This window comes from Cuculus canorus, chromosome 37 (genome assembly GCF_017976375.1).
Source record: "Cuculus canorus isolate bCucCan1 chromosome 37, bCucCan1.pri, whole genome shotgun sequence".
NCBI classification, from domain to species: domain Eukaryota; kingdom Metazoa; phylum Chordata; class Aves; order Cuculiformes; family Cuculidae; genus Cuculus; species Cuculus canorus.
In genome coordinates, this window is record NC_071437.1 from 113,868 (window position 1) to 131,541 (window position 17,674).

Genomic DNA, 17,674 nt, shown 5'->3' on the forward strand with positions numbered 1-17,674 from the left:
GGGCCCTGTTAGGCTTGGGGGTCGCTGGTAGGTTTTGGGGGGAGCCTGGAAGGTTTTGGGGGGCCCTGGAAGGTTTTGGGGGTCCGCTGGTAGGTTTTGGGGGGAGCCTGGAAGGTTTTGGGGGGCCCTGGAAGGCTTGGGGGTTGCTGGTAGGTTTTGGGGGGAGCCTGGAAGGTTTTGGGGGGCCCTGTTAGGCTTGGGGGGGGCTGGTAGGTTTTGGGGGGAGCCTGGAAGGTTTTGGGGGCCCCTGTTAGGCTTGGGGGTCGCTGGTAGGTTTTTAGGGGGCCCTGTTAGGCTTGGGGGTCGCTGGAAGGTTTTGGGGGGCCCTGTTAGGCTTTGGGGGGGCTGGTAGGTTTTGGGGGGAGCCTGGAAGGTTTTGGGGGGCCCTGTTAGGCTTTGGGGGCCGCTGGTAGGTTTTGGGGGGAGCCTGGAAGGTTTTGGGGGGCCCTGTTAGGCTTGGGGGTCGCTGGTAGGTTTTGGGGGGAGCCTGGAAGGTTTTGGGGGGCCCTGGAAGGTTTTGGGGGGCCCTGTTAGGCTTGGGGGTCGCTGGTAGGTTTTGGGGGGAGCCTGGAAGGTTTTGGGGGGCCCTGTTAGGCTTTGGGGGTCGCTGGTAGGTTTTGGGGGGAGCCTGGAAGGTTTTGGGGGGCCCTGTTAGGCTTTGGGGATCGCTGGTAGGTTTTGGGGGGCCCTGGTATGTCGAGGGGCTCCTTGTGGGCCTCTGGGGGGGTCCCCTCTTCCCTAAGAGTGGGGATTATGCCAGAGCTGAACAGGATTTGGGGGGGCCCTCAGGATTTGGGGGGGCCCTGAGGATTTGGGAAGGGCTTTGCTGGGATCCAGGAGGGCCATTTGGGATTAACGCCGAGGGATCCGGAGCTCCATCCGGAATTCATCCCTCGGAGCGCTCCGGCTTTTTTTGCGTGGCTTTGGATGGAAAACCCCTTTGGCTTTACCTTTCGGAAGTCGGGGGTTTCATTTTTCCTGGGATTTTCCATCCGGTGACTCCGAGTTAAGGTGGGAATTTCGGAGCTGGGAATTCCGGTGACTCCGAGTTAAGGTGGGAGATTTCGGAGCTGGGAATTCCGGTGACTCCGAGTTAAGGTGGGAGATTTCGGAGCTGGGAATTCCAGTGACTCCGAGTTAAGGTGGGAGATTTCAGCGCTGGGAATTCCGGTGACTCCGAGTTAAGGTGGGAGATTTCAGCGCTGGGAATTCCGGTGACTCCGAGTTAAGGTGGGAGATTTCGGAGCTGGGAATTCCGGTGACTCCGAGTTAAGGTGGGAGATTTCGGAGCTGGGAATTCCGGTGACTCCGAGTTAAGGTGGGAATTTCACCGCTGGGAATTCCGGTGACTCTGAGTTAAGGTGGGAGATTTCGGAGCTGGGAATTCCGGTGACTCCGAGTTAAGGTGGGAATTTCGGAGCTGGGAATTCCGGTGACTCCGAGTTAAGGTGGGAATTTCACCGCTGGGAATTCCGGTGACTCCGAGTTAAGGTGGGAGATTTCAGCGCTGGGAATTCCGGTGACTCCGAGTTAAGTTTTCCTTTAGCCCTTTGTTTTCCAAAGGGACACAGTTTCCCCCCATCACCACTTTTCCAACCCTTCCTGAGGCTTTTGAACCCCTCAACGCTTGGATCCACGGACGACGCCGACAAACTCATCCGTCATAAAAATTCCAGGTTTTTCCACTTTGGCGGAATTTTTTTAAGGGGCGGAAAACGTGGAGCGATGGAGTTTTCAATCGGAGCGCGGATGCTCGGAAAGCAACGGAAGAGCCTGGAAAGCGTTGCCGCTGTTCCTCAAGCGTCTCTTTCTTCCTTTTCCAGGTTATCCGTACTCCTCCGGCAGCCGCCGGCGTTAACCGCTTCCCGGATCCGACGGCGGAAAAGAGGGGCTCCGCGCCCGCGGCCCCACCATGAACGAAGTGGCGGTGGTCAAGGAAGGTTGGCTGCACAAAAGAGGTGAGGAACAGCCTCTTAAAAGCCGGGAATCTCGGAGACGACCCCTCCGTTATCCCACTAAACGGCTTTTCCGCTTCCCGTCACCCCAAAACAACACCCGAGGCAACGCAGGGCACCCCAAAACCTTTCCCCTCCTTTTGCTCCCGGTAGCGATGTCGCTTTGCCACCGTTTCCCCTTTTTGGTTTGCAAAGAAATTCCCCCTTTGGAAGCGTCGGTTTGGATCGCCGGGAATTGCGGGAAGCGGATCCCAATGGCTCCCGGGAGAGAGCCCCCCCCGGTTTGGCCGAAGCACCCCTCGTTATTTTTAGCCGCAGGTTGGGAACGGCGCCGCAACGGAGCAGCTGCGGCCCCGGGGGGGTTATTTTTAGTCCCCCCCTGGAAGGTGGCTCCGCTTTTTCCCCTCTCACTAAGGGGCGGTTTCCAAAGGGAAGAGGCATGGAAGCCACCTGCTTCCAGGTGCCGTTCTCCGGGAATCCCCAGGTTGGAAAGGATCCGTTGGATGGTGGAGTCCAACCATTCCCAACGCTCCCTAAACCGTGGCCTTCAGCACTTCATCCACCGTTCCTTAAACACCTCCAGGGATGGCGACTCCACCACCTCCCTGGGCAGATGTTCCGGTGTCCCGTGGCTCTTTCCATGAAGGATTCTCCTGATGTCCAACCTGAACCTCTCCTGGTGGAGCTTCAGACCGTTCCCTCTTATCCTGTCCTCATCCCTTGGGAGAAGAGCCCAACTCCCTCCTCTCCACACCCTCCTTTCAGGCAGTTGGAGAGAGCAATAAGGTCTCCTCACGGCTCAACACCCCCAGGTCCCTCAGATGCTCCTCAGAAGATGTTCTCCACCTCCTCAGCAGCTTCGTTGCTCTTCTCTGGACACCTCCAGAGCCTCAACGTCCTTCTTGTGGTGAGGGGTCCAGAACTGAACACAGTACTCGAGGTGCGGTCTCACCAGTGCTGAGTACAGAGGGAGAATCCCCTCCCTGGACCTTCTGGTGACCCCATTTCTGATACAAGCCAAGATGCCGTTGGCCTTCTTGGCCACCCGGACGCACCGTTGGCTCATGGTCAGTTGGATGTCAACCATCACCTCCAGGTCCTTCTCCTCCGTGCAGCTCTCCACTCTTCCCCCAGTCTGGAGCTGCACAGGGTTGTTGCACCCCAAGCGCAGGACCCGGCGTTTGGCCTTGTAGAACCTCATCCATTGGTCTCATCCCATGGATCCACCCCGTTCCGATCCCTTCGGAGCCTCCCTACCCTCCAGCAGATCCTCCCAGCTCGGTGTCACCCACAAACGCGCTGAGGGCGCACTCAATGCCTTCATCCTTGATAAAGACATTGAACAGAGCTGGACCAGCACCGAGCCCTGAGGAACCCCACTTAGAAGTGGTCTCCAACTGGAGTTGACTCCATTGACCACCACTCTCTGGGCCATCCAATCCTTTTCCAACCCAGGAGTGTGTCCCATCCAGGCCGGAAGTTGACAGTTTCTGAAGCGGAATGAGAAACTGTGCCAAAGGTTTTCCTGAAGCCCAAGAAGACTCCATCCACAGCTTTTCCTCCATCCCATAATCGAGTGATTACAGCGATTCTCCCGCTGAATCCCTGCGTCCGGCGCCTTTGGGGATTCCTCTTCCTTCCAAGCAAACCGCGCTGGAGAGGCGGAAGCCTCCCTGTGACGCTCTCTCTTTACCCGGAGTTGCTTCCCATCCTTTTGGTGCTACCACGGAATGTTGGACCCCCTTTTTTTTTGGGGGCCAAACCACCGCCTTTCGGCCCATCCCTAAAGCTCCTCCGTGGAACCACCAGAGGAGCAAAGCGTCTGCTTCCATTTTTCCTCTCCTAAAGATTCCTTTCGCTGCTGGATTTTCTCTCCCGGCAAACGGAGCCTTCCCTGTAAAGAGGTCCATCCGGAACCGTCTCTTTATTCCTTCTTTTCCGCAGGGGAATACATCAAAACGTGGCGGCCCCGTTATTTCCTGCTGAAGAGCGATGGTTCCTTCATCGGCTACAAAGAGCGGCCGGAGAGCAGCGATCAAAGCTCGCCGCCACTGAATAACTTCTCCGTGGCAGGTACGTTGGCGTTGGCGGGCCCAGAGTTACCCTCCATCCCTGCCGCCGTCGGGGAAAAAAATGAGGAATTTTGGGAATCCCAAACCATCTTCATTTAATCCCTTCGGGACCTTCGCAGAGTGTCAACTGATGAAGACGGAGCGGCCTCGGCCCAACACCTTTGTCATCCGCTGCTTGCAGTGGACGACGGTCATCGAGAGGACCTTCCACGTCGACTCTCCGGAAGAGCGGTAGGAACGTGGGATTGGGGCCCTTTTCCCCACTTTTTCCCTTCTCTGCTGCCGTTTTTTCCCTGGATTTAGAAATCTGGACTCGAATAACTCCACACAGGAGTGATTTTTCCCCTCTTTTTCCCTGTTTTTTTCTCCTTTGTTGGGTTTTTTTCGCCTGTATTTAAGAATTTGGACCCGGAGGATTCCCTACGTTGAGACTTTGCCTTTTTTTTCCCTGTTTTTATCCTCTTCTGCTGTATTTTTTTCCCTCTATTTAGGAATTTGCACCGAAACGACTCTCTAAACAACCCTTTACCCCCAAAAGCTTCAAAAATTCCTTGGAAAGGGCTCCAAAAAGCCCCCAAATTGCCTTAATTTAAGCGCCTCTCCACGGGCTTTGACCGAAGGTATTTATTATCCCCCAAAATCCGTTGGCGATGACGTCCGCAGGACCTCTGCACCGCGATGCGGTCCCGAAAAGACGGATTTTCTCTCAGTTTTTACTGAGTTAAAACCATCAATTCCTGTATTTTCCCCTTTTAGGAGGATTTTTGGGGTCTCGTGCGTGAAATTGGAGTGGATTTTTCCCAATTTTGGGTGTTTTCCGCTGCTTTGGGCAATAAAGAGTGGAAACGGGAAAGAGTTTTCCCGTTGTGGCGTTCCTCACCGCGGGAGAGCCCGGAAATCTCTCAGCTGTGACTCCCACCACCTTCTCAGCCATCGTTGGGCCACAAATCCCTCTTTTTTTTCCCCCTTTTTCCGTAGGGAGGAGTGGATGAGAGCCATCCAGACGGTAGCCAACAGCCTGAAGAACCAGGAACCGCCAGGAGACGCCATGGATTACAAGTGCGGATCTCCTACCGACGGCGCCGGCGCTGAGGAGATGGAAGTGGCCGTCGGCAAAACCCGCGCCAAGGCTGTAAGTTGAAGGATTGGGGCCGATTGGGATCGCTGAGTGATGGGAATAAACCCTCATCCTCGCGGTGAACGGCGTCACCGAGAGAACCGTGGGTGAAACGGCTCCCAGGTGGTATCCGTCCGCGCCGCGGATTCTCGCTTCCACCTCTCTGTTCCTCCCCAGACCATGAACGACTTCGATTACCTGAAGCTCCTGGGAAAAGGCACCTTCGGCAAAGTCATCCTGGTGCGGGAAAAGGCCACTGGCCGCTATTACGCCATGAAAATCCTACGGAAAGAGGTCATCATCGCCAAAGTAGGTGCCGAGGGGAAGAGCCGCTGGGGCTTAAGAGGGATCGCGGAATAACTTTGTGTCACGACGGACCCTCAAAGGTCATCTGGTCCAGCCTGGTGAATCCCTAAATACCCGGAATTGCCCTTATTCCAAACCCCGGAGCGAACGCTTCGTCCCGCAGGGATGAAAACGAGGCAGAGTTGGCGTTCGGAGCTTCCCTTCCTGTCTTTTTCCCTGGGAATAGTTGGCACCGTTGATATCCGGATCTGATATCCAGGGATAACCGGTGGTTAATTCCCTTTTCTCTTTGCAGGACGAGGTGGCGCACACCGTTACGGAGAGCCGGGTGCTGCAGAACACCCGGCACCCCTTCCTCACCGTGAGTGCGGCTGCCGGCAGAGCACGGGGAAGCCCCGGAAACACCCTTCCCGTCTTCCCGTTTGCCTTTTCCCTTTTGCCTTCCCTTCTTCCCGTATTGCCTTCCCATCCCGTCTCGCCTTCCCTTCTTCCCGTCTCGCCTTCCCGTCTTCCCGCCTCGCCTTCCCTTCCCGTCTCGCCTTCCCTTCTTCCCGTCTCTCCTTCCCTTCTTCCCGTCTCGCCTTCCCTTCTTCCCGTCTCGCCTTCCCTTCTTCCCGTCTCGCCTTCCCTTCCCGTCTCGCCTTTCCTTCTTCCTGTCTCGCCTTCCCTTCCCGTCTTCCCTTCCCGTCTTCCCATCTCGCCTTCCCATCCTGTCTTCCCGCCTCGCCTTCCCTTCCCGTCTTGCCTTCCCGTCTTCCCGTCTCGTCTTCCCGTCTCGTCTTCCCGTCTCCCCTTCCCGTCTCCCCTTCCCGTCTCCCCTTCCCGTCTCCCCTTCCCGTCTCCCCTTCCCTTCCCTTCCCTTCCCATCTCCCCCTCCCCTTCCCCTTCCCTTCCCTTCCCTTCCCTTCCCTTCCCTTCCCTTCTCCCCTTCCCCTTCCCCTTCCCCTTCCCCTTCCCCTTCCCCTTCCCCTCCGGAAGCTCCGCCCCTTCTCCAAGCCCATTTTTCCCCCCTTTTCCAGGCACTGAAATACGCCTTTCAGACCAACGATCGCCTCTGCTTCGTCATGGAATACGCCAACGGCGGAGAGGTGCGAACCAAGACCTCATTTCCCCCCTTCCCAGAGCTTCTTTTCCTCCCGGAGGAGGAAACACAATCCCTATTACCCTCCTTTTCCTCATCCTCCCGGAGCCACGGCCTTTCCGGCCATTCCCGCTTCCCATTGCCGTACACCCTCATACGGTTTCTCCTTCCCTCGCGATGGGAACGCAGCCCATGGTGCGATCCCTTTTCCCATCAGCGTTTTCCCCGGAGCGGAGCTGCGCCGGTGGTGTTTTGACGAGGAGTTCGGAACACGCATTCCGACAGGGATTAACTCGGCTTTTCCTTCAGGATTTGAAGCCCTTCTTAATCCATGACTCCCTCTTTTTTTTCTCCCTCATTCCCTCAGCTTTTTTTCCACCTCTCGAGAGAACGCGTCTTCACGGAGGACCGAGCCCGTTTCTACGGAGCGGAAATCGTCTCGGCGCTGGAATACCTGCATTCCCGGGATGTGGTGTACAGGGATATTAAGGTAATGCCCCATCCGTAACTTTTCATCTTCCTCAGGGTGATGCTTGGGATGTGGAATTGCTTCCAACACCCCTTGGAATCACCTTGGAATGCTCTCCGCTCGCCAACGCCGACATTTCCAAAGGGAGGGTAGGAAAGGATGGAGATTCCAACCATACGGTAGAGCTTTCCGGGAAGCAACGTCTCCGCTTCCGTACTCCGCGTTAAATCTTTTCTCCCGTTTTTTCCGCTTTTTCCAGCTGGAAAACCTCATGTTGGACAAAGACGGTCACATCAAAATCACCGACTTCGGACTCTGCAAGGAAGGCATCACCGACGGAGCCACCATGAAGACCTTCTGCGGTACTCCGGAATATTTAGCTCCGGAGGTACTTAAAGCATTCTTCCAGGCAGGAATTTTCCGGCCCGTGGGTTGCGTTCCGTAGGCGTTGTTCCCAAAGCTCGGGATGGCGGTGATTCCGTGGATGTTGGGGTTGTATCCAGGTTGGGTTTCCCACCTCAACGTTCCTACCTGGTTCTCATCAGCGTTACGGAGAGCGGAATCATGGGAAAACTTAAGGAATTTAGGAGATTCCGTCAAAGCTGAGTGGTGCGGTTGTCACACTGGAAGGATGGGATGAGCATCCAGAGGGACCTGGAAAAGCCGGAGCGGTGGGGCCATCCCTGGTTTCAATCCAAGCTCAGGGGGGGTGATGGGATGGAGACCAAACCCTGAGGAGAAGGACTTGGGGGGTTCTCCTTGAGGAGAACCTCAACGTGAGGTGGTGACGTGCGCTCACAGCCCAGGAACCGAACCTTCAGAGCGTTTGTGGGTGACACTGAGCTGGGAGGATCTGCTGGAGGGTAGGGAGGCTCCGAAGGGATCGGAACGGGGTGGATGGATGGGATGAGACCAATGGATGAGGTTCACCAAGGCCAAACGCCGGGTTCTGCGCTTGGGGCGCAACAACCCTGTGCAGCTCCAGACTGGGGGAAGAGTGGAGAGCTGCACGGAGGAGAAGGACCTGGAGGTGATGGTTGACATCCAACTGACCATGAGCCAACGGTGTGTCCAGGTGGCCAAGAAGGCCAACGGCATCTTGGCTTGGATCAGAAATGGGGTCACCAGAAGGTCCAGGGAGGTGATTCTCCCTCTGGACTCGGCACTGGTGAGACCGCACCTCGAATGCTGTGTTCAGTTCTGGGCCCCTCACCACAAGAAGGACGTTGAGGCTCTGGAGGTGTCCAGAGAAGAGCAACGAAGCTGCTGAGGGGCTGGAGAACATCTTCTGAGGAGCATCTGAGGGACCTGGGGGTGTTGAGCCTGGAGGAGACCTTATTGCTCTCTCCAACTGCCTGAAAGGAGGGTGTGGAGAGGAGGGAGTTGGGCTCTTCTCCCAAGGGATGAGGACGGGATAAGAGGGAATGGTCTGAAGCTCCACCAGGAGAGGTTCAGGTTGGACATCAGGAGAATCCTTCATGGAAAGAGCCATGGGGCACCGGAACAGCCGCCCAAGGAGGTGGTGGAGTCGCCATCCCTGGAGGTGTTTAAGGAACGGTGGATGAAGTGCTGAAGGCCACGGTTTAGGGAGTGTTGGGAATGGTTGGACTCCACCATCCAATGGGTCCTTTCCAACCTGGGGATTCCATGAAAGCAGCGTGGCCGGCAGGGAGGGAGGGAGGGGATTCTGCCCCTCTCTTCCCTCTCTCAGGAGAACTTCCCTGGAGGATCATCTCCAGTTCGGGAATCCTCAACGTAAGAAGGCGACGGAGCTGTTGGAATGGGTTCGGAGGAGGCCACAAGGATTCTCAGGGCTGGAGAACCTCCCGTAGGAGGACAAACTGAGAGAGTTGGGGTTGTTCAGCCTGGAGAAGGCTCTGAGGAGACCTTAGGGTGACCTTCCAGTGCCGGAAGGAGCTCCGGGAAAGCCGGAGATGGGCCGTTCACAAAGGTGTGGAGCACCGGGATGAAGGGCCATGGCTACAAACTGGAGAGGGGCAGATTGGACGTAAGGAGGAATTTCTTCCCTCTGAGGGTGGGAAGACCTTGGAAGAGGTTCTCCAGGGAGTGGAAAGACCTTGGAAGAGGTTCTCCAGGGAGTGGGAAGACCTTGGAAGAGGTTCTCCAGGGAGTGGGAAGACCTTGGAAGAGGTTCTCCAGGGAGTGGGAAGACCTTGGAAGGGGTTCTCCAGGGAGTGGGAAGACCTCTTGGAAGAGGTTCTCCAGGGAGCGGGAAGACCTTGGAAGAGGTTGTCCAGGGAGTGGGAAGACCTTGGAAGAGGTTCTCCAGGGAGTGGGAAGACCTTGGAAGAGGTTGTCCAGGGAGTGGGAAGACCTTGGAAGAGGTTCTCCAGGGAGTGGGAAGACCTTGGAAGAGGTTCTCCAGGGAGCGGGAAGACCTTGGAAGAGGTTCTCCAGGGAGTGGGAAGACCTCTTGGAAGAGGTTCTCCAGGGAGCGGGAAGACCTTGGAAGAGGTTCTCCAGGGAGTGGGAAGACCTTGGAAGAGGTTCTCCAGGGAGTGGGAAGACCTTGGAAGAGGTTCTCCAGGGAGTGGGAAGACCTTGGAAGAGGTTCTCCAGGGAGTGGGAAGACCTCTTGGAAGAGGTTCTCCAGGGAGTGGGAAGACCTTGGAAGAGGTTCTCCAGGGAGTGGGAAGACCTCTTGGAAGAGGTTCTCCAGGGAGTGGGAAGACCTTGGAAGAGGTTCTCCAGGGAGTGGGAAGACCTTGGAAGAGGTTCTCCAGGGAGCGGGAAGACCTTGGAAGAGGTTCTCCAGGGAGTGGGAAGACCTTGGAAGAGGTTCTCCAGGGAGTGGGAAGACCTTGGAAGAGGTTCTCCAGGGAGTGGGAAGACCTTGGAAGAGGTTCTCCAGGGAGCGGGAAGACCTTGGAAGAGGTTGTCCAGGGAGTGGGAAGACCTTGGAAGAGGTTCTCCAGGGAGTGGGAAGACCTTGGGAGTGGGAAGACCTTGGAAGAGGTTCTCCAGGGAGTGGGAAGACCTTGGAAGAGGTTCTCCAGGGAGTGGGAAGACCTTGGAAGAGGTTCTCCAGGGAGTGGGAAGACCTTGGGAGTGGGAAGACCTTGGAAGAGGTTCTCCAGGGAGTGGGAAGACCTTGAAAGAGGTTCTCCAGGGAAGCGGTGGCCGCCCCATCCCTGGAGGTGGTCAGGATGGGGTTGGATGGAGGTTGGACATCGGTTTTGGTGCGATGTCCCCCGCGCGTGGCAGCGGGGTTGGAACCCAATGATCTTTCAAGGTTCCCTTCTAACCCCAAAAGTATTCTGGGATTCTTGGGCCTCGTTGACGCCATCCTCTCCCATCTTTTTCCCAGGTCTTGGAAGACAACGACTACGGCCGCGCCGTGGACTGGTGGGGCCTTGGGGTCGTCATGTACGAGATGATGTGCGGCCGTTTGCCTTTCTACAACCAAGACCACGAGCGCCTCTTTGAGCTGATCCTCATGGAGGACATCCGCTTCCCTCGTACCCTCAGTCCCGAAGCCAAATCCCTACTGGCCGGGCTACTCAAGAAGGATCCCAAACAGAGGTGAGGCTCCGCTGGGGAGGGATTACGGTGCTTCCAATGGATCCGGACACCCCATCTTTATCCGGACACCCCATCTTCATCCGGACACCCATCATCTTCCATACCTTCAGGCTCGGCGGAGGTCCCAGCGACGCTAAGGAGGTGATGGAGCATCGCTTCTTCGCCCCCATCAACTGGCAGGAGGTGGTCCAGAAGAAGGTGGGAAGGGAATGCTTTGAAGGGGGGAGAAGGAGCGGCCTCGGGGGGTTCTCGGCACGCTTCCAGCGAGCCAATCCGTGGTGTTTTCCATCAGCTCATCCCACCTTTCAAGCCTCAAGTGACGTCCGAGATCGACACGCGGTACTTCGACGATGAGTTCACCGCTCAGTCCATCACCATCACTCCTCCGGATCGCTGTGAGTGATTCCCTTTCTTCCCTTTCCGGGTGGATTTCATGACCTCCAAGGTCTTTTCCAACCGAGGGATTCCAGGATCCCTCTTTCCCATCACCCAACGGGATGGAAACCGACCCAAGTTGGACCCAGAGGTCCATTTCATCCCAATCCAAGGAGATCTTGGGTGGCTTTGGTGGCATCTCCGGGGAGGGAAGGAAGTGGAGGAAGACACCGTGGTGGCTTCTCCGGTGCTTCCCTCACCTTTTCCCACCATTCCTGCTTTTCCAGACGACAACATGGGCTCCTTGGATAACGACCAGCGGACGCACTTCCCCCAGTTCTCCTACTCGGCCAGCATACGGGAGTAACCGGCGAGCAGGATTCGGCCTCCCAGGAGGAAGAGGAAGAGGAAGAGGAAGAGGAAGAGGAAGAGGGAGGATTTAGGGATTTGCTCGTGGAGGAATTTTTTGCCCAACCGAAGCGGGACTCTACGGTGCCTTCCAGAAGCCATTCCCATCCCAAGTGCTCTTTCTCCGGCACCGCTTTGTGCCTCCACCTTCCGACTGCTTTGGGTTTGAATTCTTAATTATTAATTATTAATTATTATTATTATTAATTTTTTAAGTGCTCCGCAGCTTTTTATCCCCTCTCCAAAAAAAAGAATAACGATGGTTTTGGATCCCCTGGAAGTTCAACCTCGGGGAAAATCTCTGCTCCCGGATGGGAAAGAACATCCTTTGGGGGGAAATAAATCCCACGGCGAAGTCGGGAGGTGCCCTGAGGAAAAGGGGGGACACCAGGAAAGGACCCCCCGAAACCACCAATGGAACGAGCAGGGACCGAACCGCCCCTTCAACCCCGGGGAGCGAAAGGCCGGAAGGAAAAACGCCATCTGCAAAGCAATAGTTTGGCTTCTCCGACGCTTTCAAACCAGGAGTTACGGTGATTCCGAGCGTAGCGGCTCCCCGAATCCTTGGAAGCATCACCGGAATCAATAACCTCCGGTGCCGGAAGAGCGTTGGAGTGGGAAAAGACCACCACCATCGGTGTTACGGTTCCCTTCTGGCGATGGATCCGCACCCGGATGGACGTTCGGGAGCTTCGGGATCCAATGGGATCCAACCACGACCACCGCCAACGCCTCCCGGCGCAGCGCCGACGTTGGCATTTGTGGGATGGAGGTAGGAATTTGGTGTTTGGTAATCCCTTTTCCCATAGGGAGAAGCGACCAAAAGGCACTTTTTCCTCCTTCGTTGCCCAAATTCCGTTGGATTCATGGAAAAAGAGGGGAGCCGGGGCAAGGAGGAGACCTCCTCCCGCCGGATTTGTACGGTACAAGCAATAAAACGGGGGATTTGTTCTTTTTTTTTGGGAGGATTTGGATTTGGGAATGGGAAAAGGGGAGGTTCAGAGCTGTAGGAATTCAGCCACGAAGGCCACCACGATCTTCCCGAGGTCTTCGATGGTGGGAAAATCCAAGTTGGCTTCCGTGTCCTCCAGCGTGTGCCACACAGGCGGGAAAGGCGTCGGGATGAGGTGCAACACCGGAACGCCTGCGAATGCCAAGGAATCTTGAGCCCAACGGAGCAACTCCTGCTCCGAGGACACGTGTCCCACCGGGATCTGAGCCCAACACGGAGCAACTCCTGCTCCGAGGACACGTGTCCCACCGGGATCTGAGCCCAACGGAGCAACTCCTGCTCCGAGGACACGTGTCCCACCGGGATCTGAGCCCAACGGAGCAACTCCTGCTCCGAGGACACGTGTCCCACCGGGATCTGAGCCCAACGGAGCAACTCCTGCTCCGAGGACACGTGTCCCACCGGGATCTGAGCTCAACGGAGCAACTCCTGCTCCGAGGACACGTGTCCCACCGGGATCTGAGCCCAACGGAGCAACTCCTGCTCCGAGGACACGTGTCCCACCGGGATCTGAACCCAACGGAGCAACTCCTGCTCCGAGGACACGTGTCCCACCGGGATCTGAGCCCAACACAGAGCAACTCCTGCTCCGAGGACACGTGTCCCACCGGGATCTGAGCCCAACACGGAGCAACTCCTGCTCCGAGGACACGTGTCCCACCGGGATCTGAGCCCAACGGAGCAACTCCTGCTCCGAGGACACGTGTCCCACCGGGATCTGAGCCCAACGGAGCAACTCCTGCTCCGAGGACGCGTGTCCCACCGGGATCTGAGCCCGACGGAGCAACTCCTGCTCCGAGGACACGTGTCCCACCGGGATCTGAACCCAACGGAGCAACTCCTGCTCCGAGGACACGTGTCCCACCGGGATCTGAGCCCAACGGAGCAACTCCTGCTCCGAGGACACGTGTCCCACCGGGATCTGAGCTCGACGGAGCAACTCCTGCTCCGAGGACACGTGTCCCACCGGGATCTGAACCCAACGGAGCAACTCCTGCTCCAAGGACACGTGTCCCACCGGGATCTGAGCCCAACACGGAGCAACTCCTGCTCCGAGGACACGTGTCCCACCGGGATCTGAGCTCAACACGGAGCAACTCCTGCTCCGAGGACACGTGTCCCACCGGGATCTGAGCCCAACACGGAGCAACTCCTGCTCCGAGGACACGTGTCCCACCAGGATCTGAGCCCAACGGAGCAACTCCTGCTCCGAGGACACGTGTCCCACCGGGATCTGAGCCCAACGGAGCAACTCCTGCTCCGAGGACACGTGTCCCACCGGGATCTGAGCCCAACGGAGCAACTCCTGCTCCGAGGACACGTGTCCCACCGGGATCTGAGCTCAACGGAGCAACTCCTGCTCCGAGGACACGTGTCCCACCGGGATCTGAGCCCAACGGAGCAACTCCTGCTCCGAGGACACGTGTCCCACCGGGATCTGAGCCCGACGGAGCAACTCCTGCTCCGAGGACACGTGTCCCACCAGGATCTGAGCCCGATGGAGCAACTCCTGCTCCGAGGACACGTGTCCCACCGGGATCTGAGCCCAACACGGAGCAACTCCTGCTCCGAGGACACGTGTCCCACCGGGATCTGAGCCCAACGGAGCAACTCCTGCTCCGAGGACACGTGTCCCACCAGGATCTGAGCCCAACGGAGCAACTCCTGCTCCGAGGACACGTGTCCCACCGGGATCTGAGCCCAACGGAGCAACTCCTGCTCTGAGGACACGTGTCCCACCGGGATCTGAGCCCAACGGAGCAACTCCTGCTCCGAGGACACGTGTCCCACCGGGATCTGAGCCCAACGGAGCAACTCCTGCTCCGAGGACACGTGTCCCACCGGGATCTGAGCCCAACGGAGCAACTCCGAGGGGACAAAGCATTCCCGAGGACCTGCGGATGTCACCTCGTTGGAGGAAGGGGACGTGGTCGTCCTCGACGGGACCCGGCGCTGGGCCGAGGCGGAAGAAAGGGGGATCTTGGGGTGCAGCGTGGAGAAGTCCCAGGTGCCGCAGCTGCTGCTCTGCGTTGGGGACACAGGGACAGAGCCCTCTGTCACCTCTCCTGTCCCATCCTCACCCCTTTGTCCCCATCCTCACCCCTTTGTCCCCATCCTCACCCCTTTGTCCCCATCCCTTTGTCCCCCAGCGCCGTCTCTTTGTCCTCCATCCGCGTTCTCCGCTCTGTATCCCAACCCATCCCAACCCATCCCCATCCTTTTTGTCCCCTTAGATGCCCCCCGCGGTGTCCCCGTCCCCACCTTCCCGCGTCCCCATGTCCCACCGATGGCGACGAAGCGCAGGAACCACCGATGGGTGCGGGAGAAATGGCTGTGGATGGCGGGGAGTCGCGCGCCCAACAGGTCCATCAACACCAACAACCGCTGAAGGGACATCACCGTGAAGGGACACCATAACCTCAGTGTCCCCAAACCTTCCCCCGCCACCATCACCCCCCACCCCTTAGGGTACCCCCAAACCCCCTTTATACACCACCCTGAACTCACCATAGCGCCGAGTTGGGTACCGCCAGGGCCGTGCCGAGCGTTTTCCATCCGCGCCGCCAAATGCCGAGCGCCGTAGAGGGAATCTTGAGGGCTCCATTCCTCGAAGGCTTCTTCTCCATCCAAGAAGAGCAACTGTAGCGTCACCTCCGCGCCCTGTTTGGGGGGTTCAGAGCATCCCCAAAGTGGGGGGGATCCAAGCATCCCTTGGGGGGGGGGGTTTTGTGTCCCCCCGCAATCACCCACCGCGTCCTTAGCGCGTCGCAGCGGTCGATCGAGGACGGCGGCCAACTCGAGCAGAAGAGCGCAAGGGACGGCGGAATCGGTAGCCCCGACAAAAACTCGGTGGCCGCGCTCCGACGTCAACGCTTTGGTGTCGTAATGGCAAGCGAGGACGAGGCGATACGGAGCGGCGGGGGCTACCGTGGCTACCACGTTGGTGAAAGTCACCGGCCCGCGCGGCGTCGCCGTTTGGAAGGCGTCGAATTCCAGGTGCCACGCGGCTCGCAGGGCGCTCAGGCACTCCGCGATGTGCTGGAGGATGGGGGGGGGACCCCCATTAAAGGCTTGGTTGTACCCCAGGGGTACACGCTAAGGTTGGGGGGACCCCCCGAACCCCGTTACCTGGCGTGCAGCGCGGCTCCCAGACCCTCCCGGTATCCGTTCGTGCAGGAGGGGACGGAGGAATCGATCCCGCAGACGGTTGGGGTTCAGAGGCGCCAATAACGCTCGCAGCGAAACCTCCGAACGGGCATTTAGGGGGGTCTGGGGGGTCTGGGGGGGGGTGGGTGTCAGTATTTGAGGGGTTTAGGGGCCTCCCTGGGGGGGGAATTGGGGGTTTGGGGGTGTCTGGAAGGGATTTGGGTTCATCCGCAGGAGGGGTGAGAGGGGGTTTGGGGGTCCCCCCGGCGGTTTAGGGTCCTACAGGGGGGTTTGGGGGTGTCTGGAGGGGATTTGGGAGTGTTGGGGGAGAGAATTGGGGGTGTCTGGAGGGGGGAGGGAGCCCCTCAGGGGGGTTCAGGGCTGATAAGGGGGTGTTGGGGGGAACGGAGTGTGTCTGGGGGGGTACGAGAGGGTCCCTCAGGGGGGTTTGGGGGTGTCTGGAAGGGATTTGGGTTCATCCACAGTTGGGTGGGAGGGGGTTTGGGGGTCCCCCCGGCGGTTTAGGGTCCTACAGGGGGGTTTGGGGGTGTCTGGAAGGGATTTGGGTTCATCCACAGGGGGGGTGGGAGGGGGTTTGGGGGTCCCCCCGGCGGTTTAGGGTCCTACAGGGGGGTTTGGGGGTGTCTGGAGGCGATTTGGGAGTGTTGGGGGAGGGAATTGGGGGGGTCGGGAGACCCTCAGGGGGGTTCAGGGGTGATGAGGGAGTGTTGGGGGGAACGGGGTGTGTCTGGGGGGGGGCGAGAGGGTCCCTCAAGGGGGGTTTGGGGGTGTCTGGGTTCATCCACAGGGGAGTGGGAGGGGTTTTGGGGTTCCCCCAGGCGGTTTGGAGGTGTTTGGAAGAGGTTTAGGGTCCTACAGGGGGGTTTGGGGGTGTCTGGAAGGGATTTGGGTTCATCCACAGGGGAGTGGGAGGGGGTTTGGGGGTCCCCCCGGCGGTTTAGGGTCCTACAGGGGGGTTTGGGGGTGTCTGGAAGGGATTTGGGTTCATCCACAGGAGGGGTGGGAGGGGGTTTGGGGGTCCCCCCGGGGGTTTAGGGTCCTACAGGGGGGTTTGGGGGTGTCTGGAGGCGGTCTGGGGGGGGGAAATTGGGGGATCTCGACGGGATTTCGGTTTGGGGGTGTCGGGGGGGGGGGGCGATATTGGGGTCTGGGTGCCTGCAGGGGGTTGGGGTCCCCCCCCCTCACCGGTACCCCCCCCTCACCGGTGCCGTTCCCGGTTCCCCGCTGGGCCAGGCGAGGTAGAGCAGCGCGGCGGCGGCTGCGAACGCCAGGACCGGGCCCGGAGCCCGGGGGAAACGGCGAAGCCGAGCCCGGAGCCATAATCCTAATGTCGGGCCCGGTCCTGGCGGAGCGGTGGCGATGATGGCGGCACCGAGACCCGAACCCGCGGCCCGGGGGCGGCGGGAACCGCCGGGACCCTTCCGCATGGCGGAGGCGGTGCGCGCTTGACGGGAGGGGGCGTGGTCTGACAGGGGGCGTGGCCTGACCATAAAGGGAGCTTGGGGGCGTGGCCTGAGGTGAGGGCGCAGTCCGTGGGGGCGTGGCCTGAAGGAGGGGCGGGGTTTGAAGCTCGAGACCGTTGTGCATGGCGGGTGCGCGAGGGGCGTGGCCTCGCCAGAAAGGACGTGGTGCGTCGGGGGGCGTGGCCTGATAGGAAAGTGCTCGGGCCTGCAGGGACGCGGGGGGCGTGGCCTCGCCAGAAAGGGCGGTGAGAAGGGGCGTGGCCTGGGAAAGGGCGGAGCCAACGGGGGCAAGGGGGCGTGGCCTCACGGCGAGCATGGCTTTTAGAGGGCGTGGCCTCTCATAAAGAGGCGGAGCACCAGGAAGGCCACCACCCCCCCACTTCTATAGGGCCAATTTCACCTTCCACAGGGCCACTACCCCCCCTCCACCGGGCCACCACCACCCTGCACTGGGCCACCATCCCCTTCCACGGGGCCACCACCATCCTGCACTGGGCCACCATCCCCTTCCACGGGGCCACCACCATCCTGCATTGGGCCACCATCCCCTTCCACGGGGCCACCACCATCCTGCACTGGGCCACCATCCCCTTCCATGGGGCCACCACCATCCTGCACTGGGCCACCATCCCCTTCCATGGGGCCACCACCATCCTGCATTGGGCCACCATCCCCTTCCATGGGGCCACCACCATCCTGCACTGG

At 59.0% G+C, this 17,674-nt stretch overlaps 3 protein-coding genes across 16 annotated transcripts in view; 2 read left to right on the plus strand and 1 right to left on the minus strand.

The window, feature by feature from the left end:
- The window catches only part of CLPTM1 (CLPTM1 regulator of GABA type A receptor forward trafficking), a 10,390-nt gene extending 8,532 nt beyond the window's left edge, over positions 1 to 1,858 (plus strand). The window contains exon 12 of the mRNA XM_054052832.1: positions 1,824 to 1,858. Within this exon, the coding sequence (XP_053908807.1) occupies positions 1,824 to 1,858 (35 nt within the window). The remainder of the gene's footprint in view (positions 1 to 1,823) is intronic.
- On the plus strand, positions 935 to 11,933 carry LOC104057828 (RAC-beta serine/threonine-protein kinase). The gene is made up of 14 exons (XM_054052933.1): positions 935 to 1,676; positions 1,824 to 1,958; positions 3,900 to 4,028; positions 4,147 to 4,258; positions 5,006 to 5,159; positions 5,322 to 5,453; positions 5,746 to 5,811; positions 6,470 to 6,538; positions 6,899 to 7,021; positions 7,260 to 7,388; positions 10,329 to 10,543; positions 10,654 to 10,741; positions 10,836 to 10,938; positions 11,206 to 11,933. The coding sequence occupies exons 2-14, from the start codon at positions 1,913 to 1,915 to the stop codon at positions 11,283 to 11,285; spliced, it is 1,446 nt and encodes a 481-aa protein (XP_053908908.1). The 5' UTR covers positions 935 to 1,676; positions 1,824 to 1,912; the 3' UTR covers positions 11,286 to 11,933.
- Positions 11,934 to 11,963: 30 nt separating this feature from the next.
- Positions 11,964 to 16,963, minus strand: QPCTL (glutaminyl-peptide cyclotransferase like). 14 transcript variants are annotated; one of them, XM_054052924.1, is made up of 7 exons: positions 16,709 to 16,963; positions 15,468 to 15,617; positions 15,090 to 15,377; positions 14,847 to 14,999; positions 14,601 to 14,723; positions 14,247 to 14,363; positions 11,964 to 12,470 (listed from the first exon to the last, which is right to left on the minus strand). In XM_054052924.1, the coding sequence occupies exons 1-7, from the start codon at positions 16,931 to 16,933 to the stop codon at positions 11,967 to 11,969; spliced, it is 1,560 nt and encodes a 519-aa protein (XP_053908899.1). In that variant the 5' UTR covers positions 16,934 to 16,963; the 3' UTR covers positions 11,964 to 11,966. The 14 variants fall into 14 exon arrangements, with proteins under 14 accessions (XP_053908899.1, XP_053908900.1, XP_053908901.1 ...); XM_054052926.1 differs by having other exon boundaries at positions 12,187 to 12,470; positions 14,234 to 14,363; XM_054052927.1 differs by having other exon boundaries at positions 12,188 to 12,470; positions 14,247 to 14,358.
- Positions 16,964 to 17,674: the final 711 nt, after the last annotated feature.

What these genes read in the sequence shown, in the direction of transcription:
- LOC104057828 (XM_054052933.1), top strand. Translation starts at nt 1,913, where the DNA reads ATGAACGAAGTGGCGGTGGTCAAGGAAGGTTGGCTGCACAAAAGAG. An exon ending in AGGTTGGCTGCACAAAAGAG is followed by an intron (nt 1,959 to 3,899) that starts GTGAGGAACAGC and finishes TCTTTTCCGCAG; the next exon opens with GGGAATACATCAAAACGTGG. An exon ending in AAGAAGGATCCCAAACAGAG is followed by an intron (nt 10,544 to 10,653) that starts GTGAGGCTCCGC and finishes CCATACCTTCAG; the next exon opens with GCTCGGCGGAGGTCCCAGCG.
- QPCTL (XM_054052919.1), bottom strand. Translation starts at nt 16,933, where the DNA reads ATGCGGAAGGGTCCCGGCGGTTCCCGCCGCCCCCGGGCCGCGGGTTCG. An exon ending in TGCGACGCGCTAAGGACGCG is followed by an intron (nt 15,000 to 15,089) that starts GTGGGTGATTGC and finishes CCCCCCAAACAG; the next exon opens with GGCGCGGAGGTGACGCTACA. An exon ending in GGACATGGGGACGCGGGAAG is followed by an intron (nt 14,364 to 14,600) that starts GTGGGGACGGGG and finishes TCCCCAACGCAG; the next exon opens with AGCAGCAGCTGCGGCACCTG.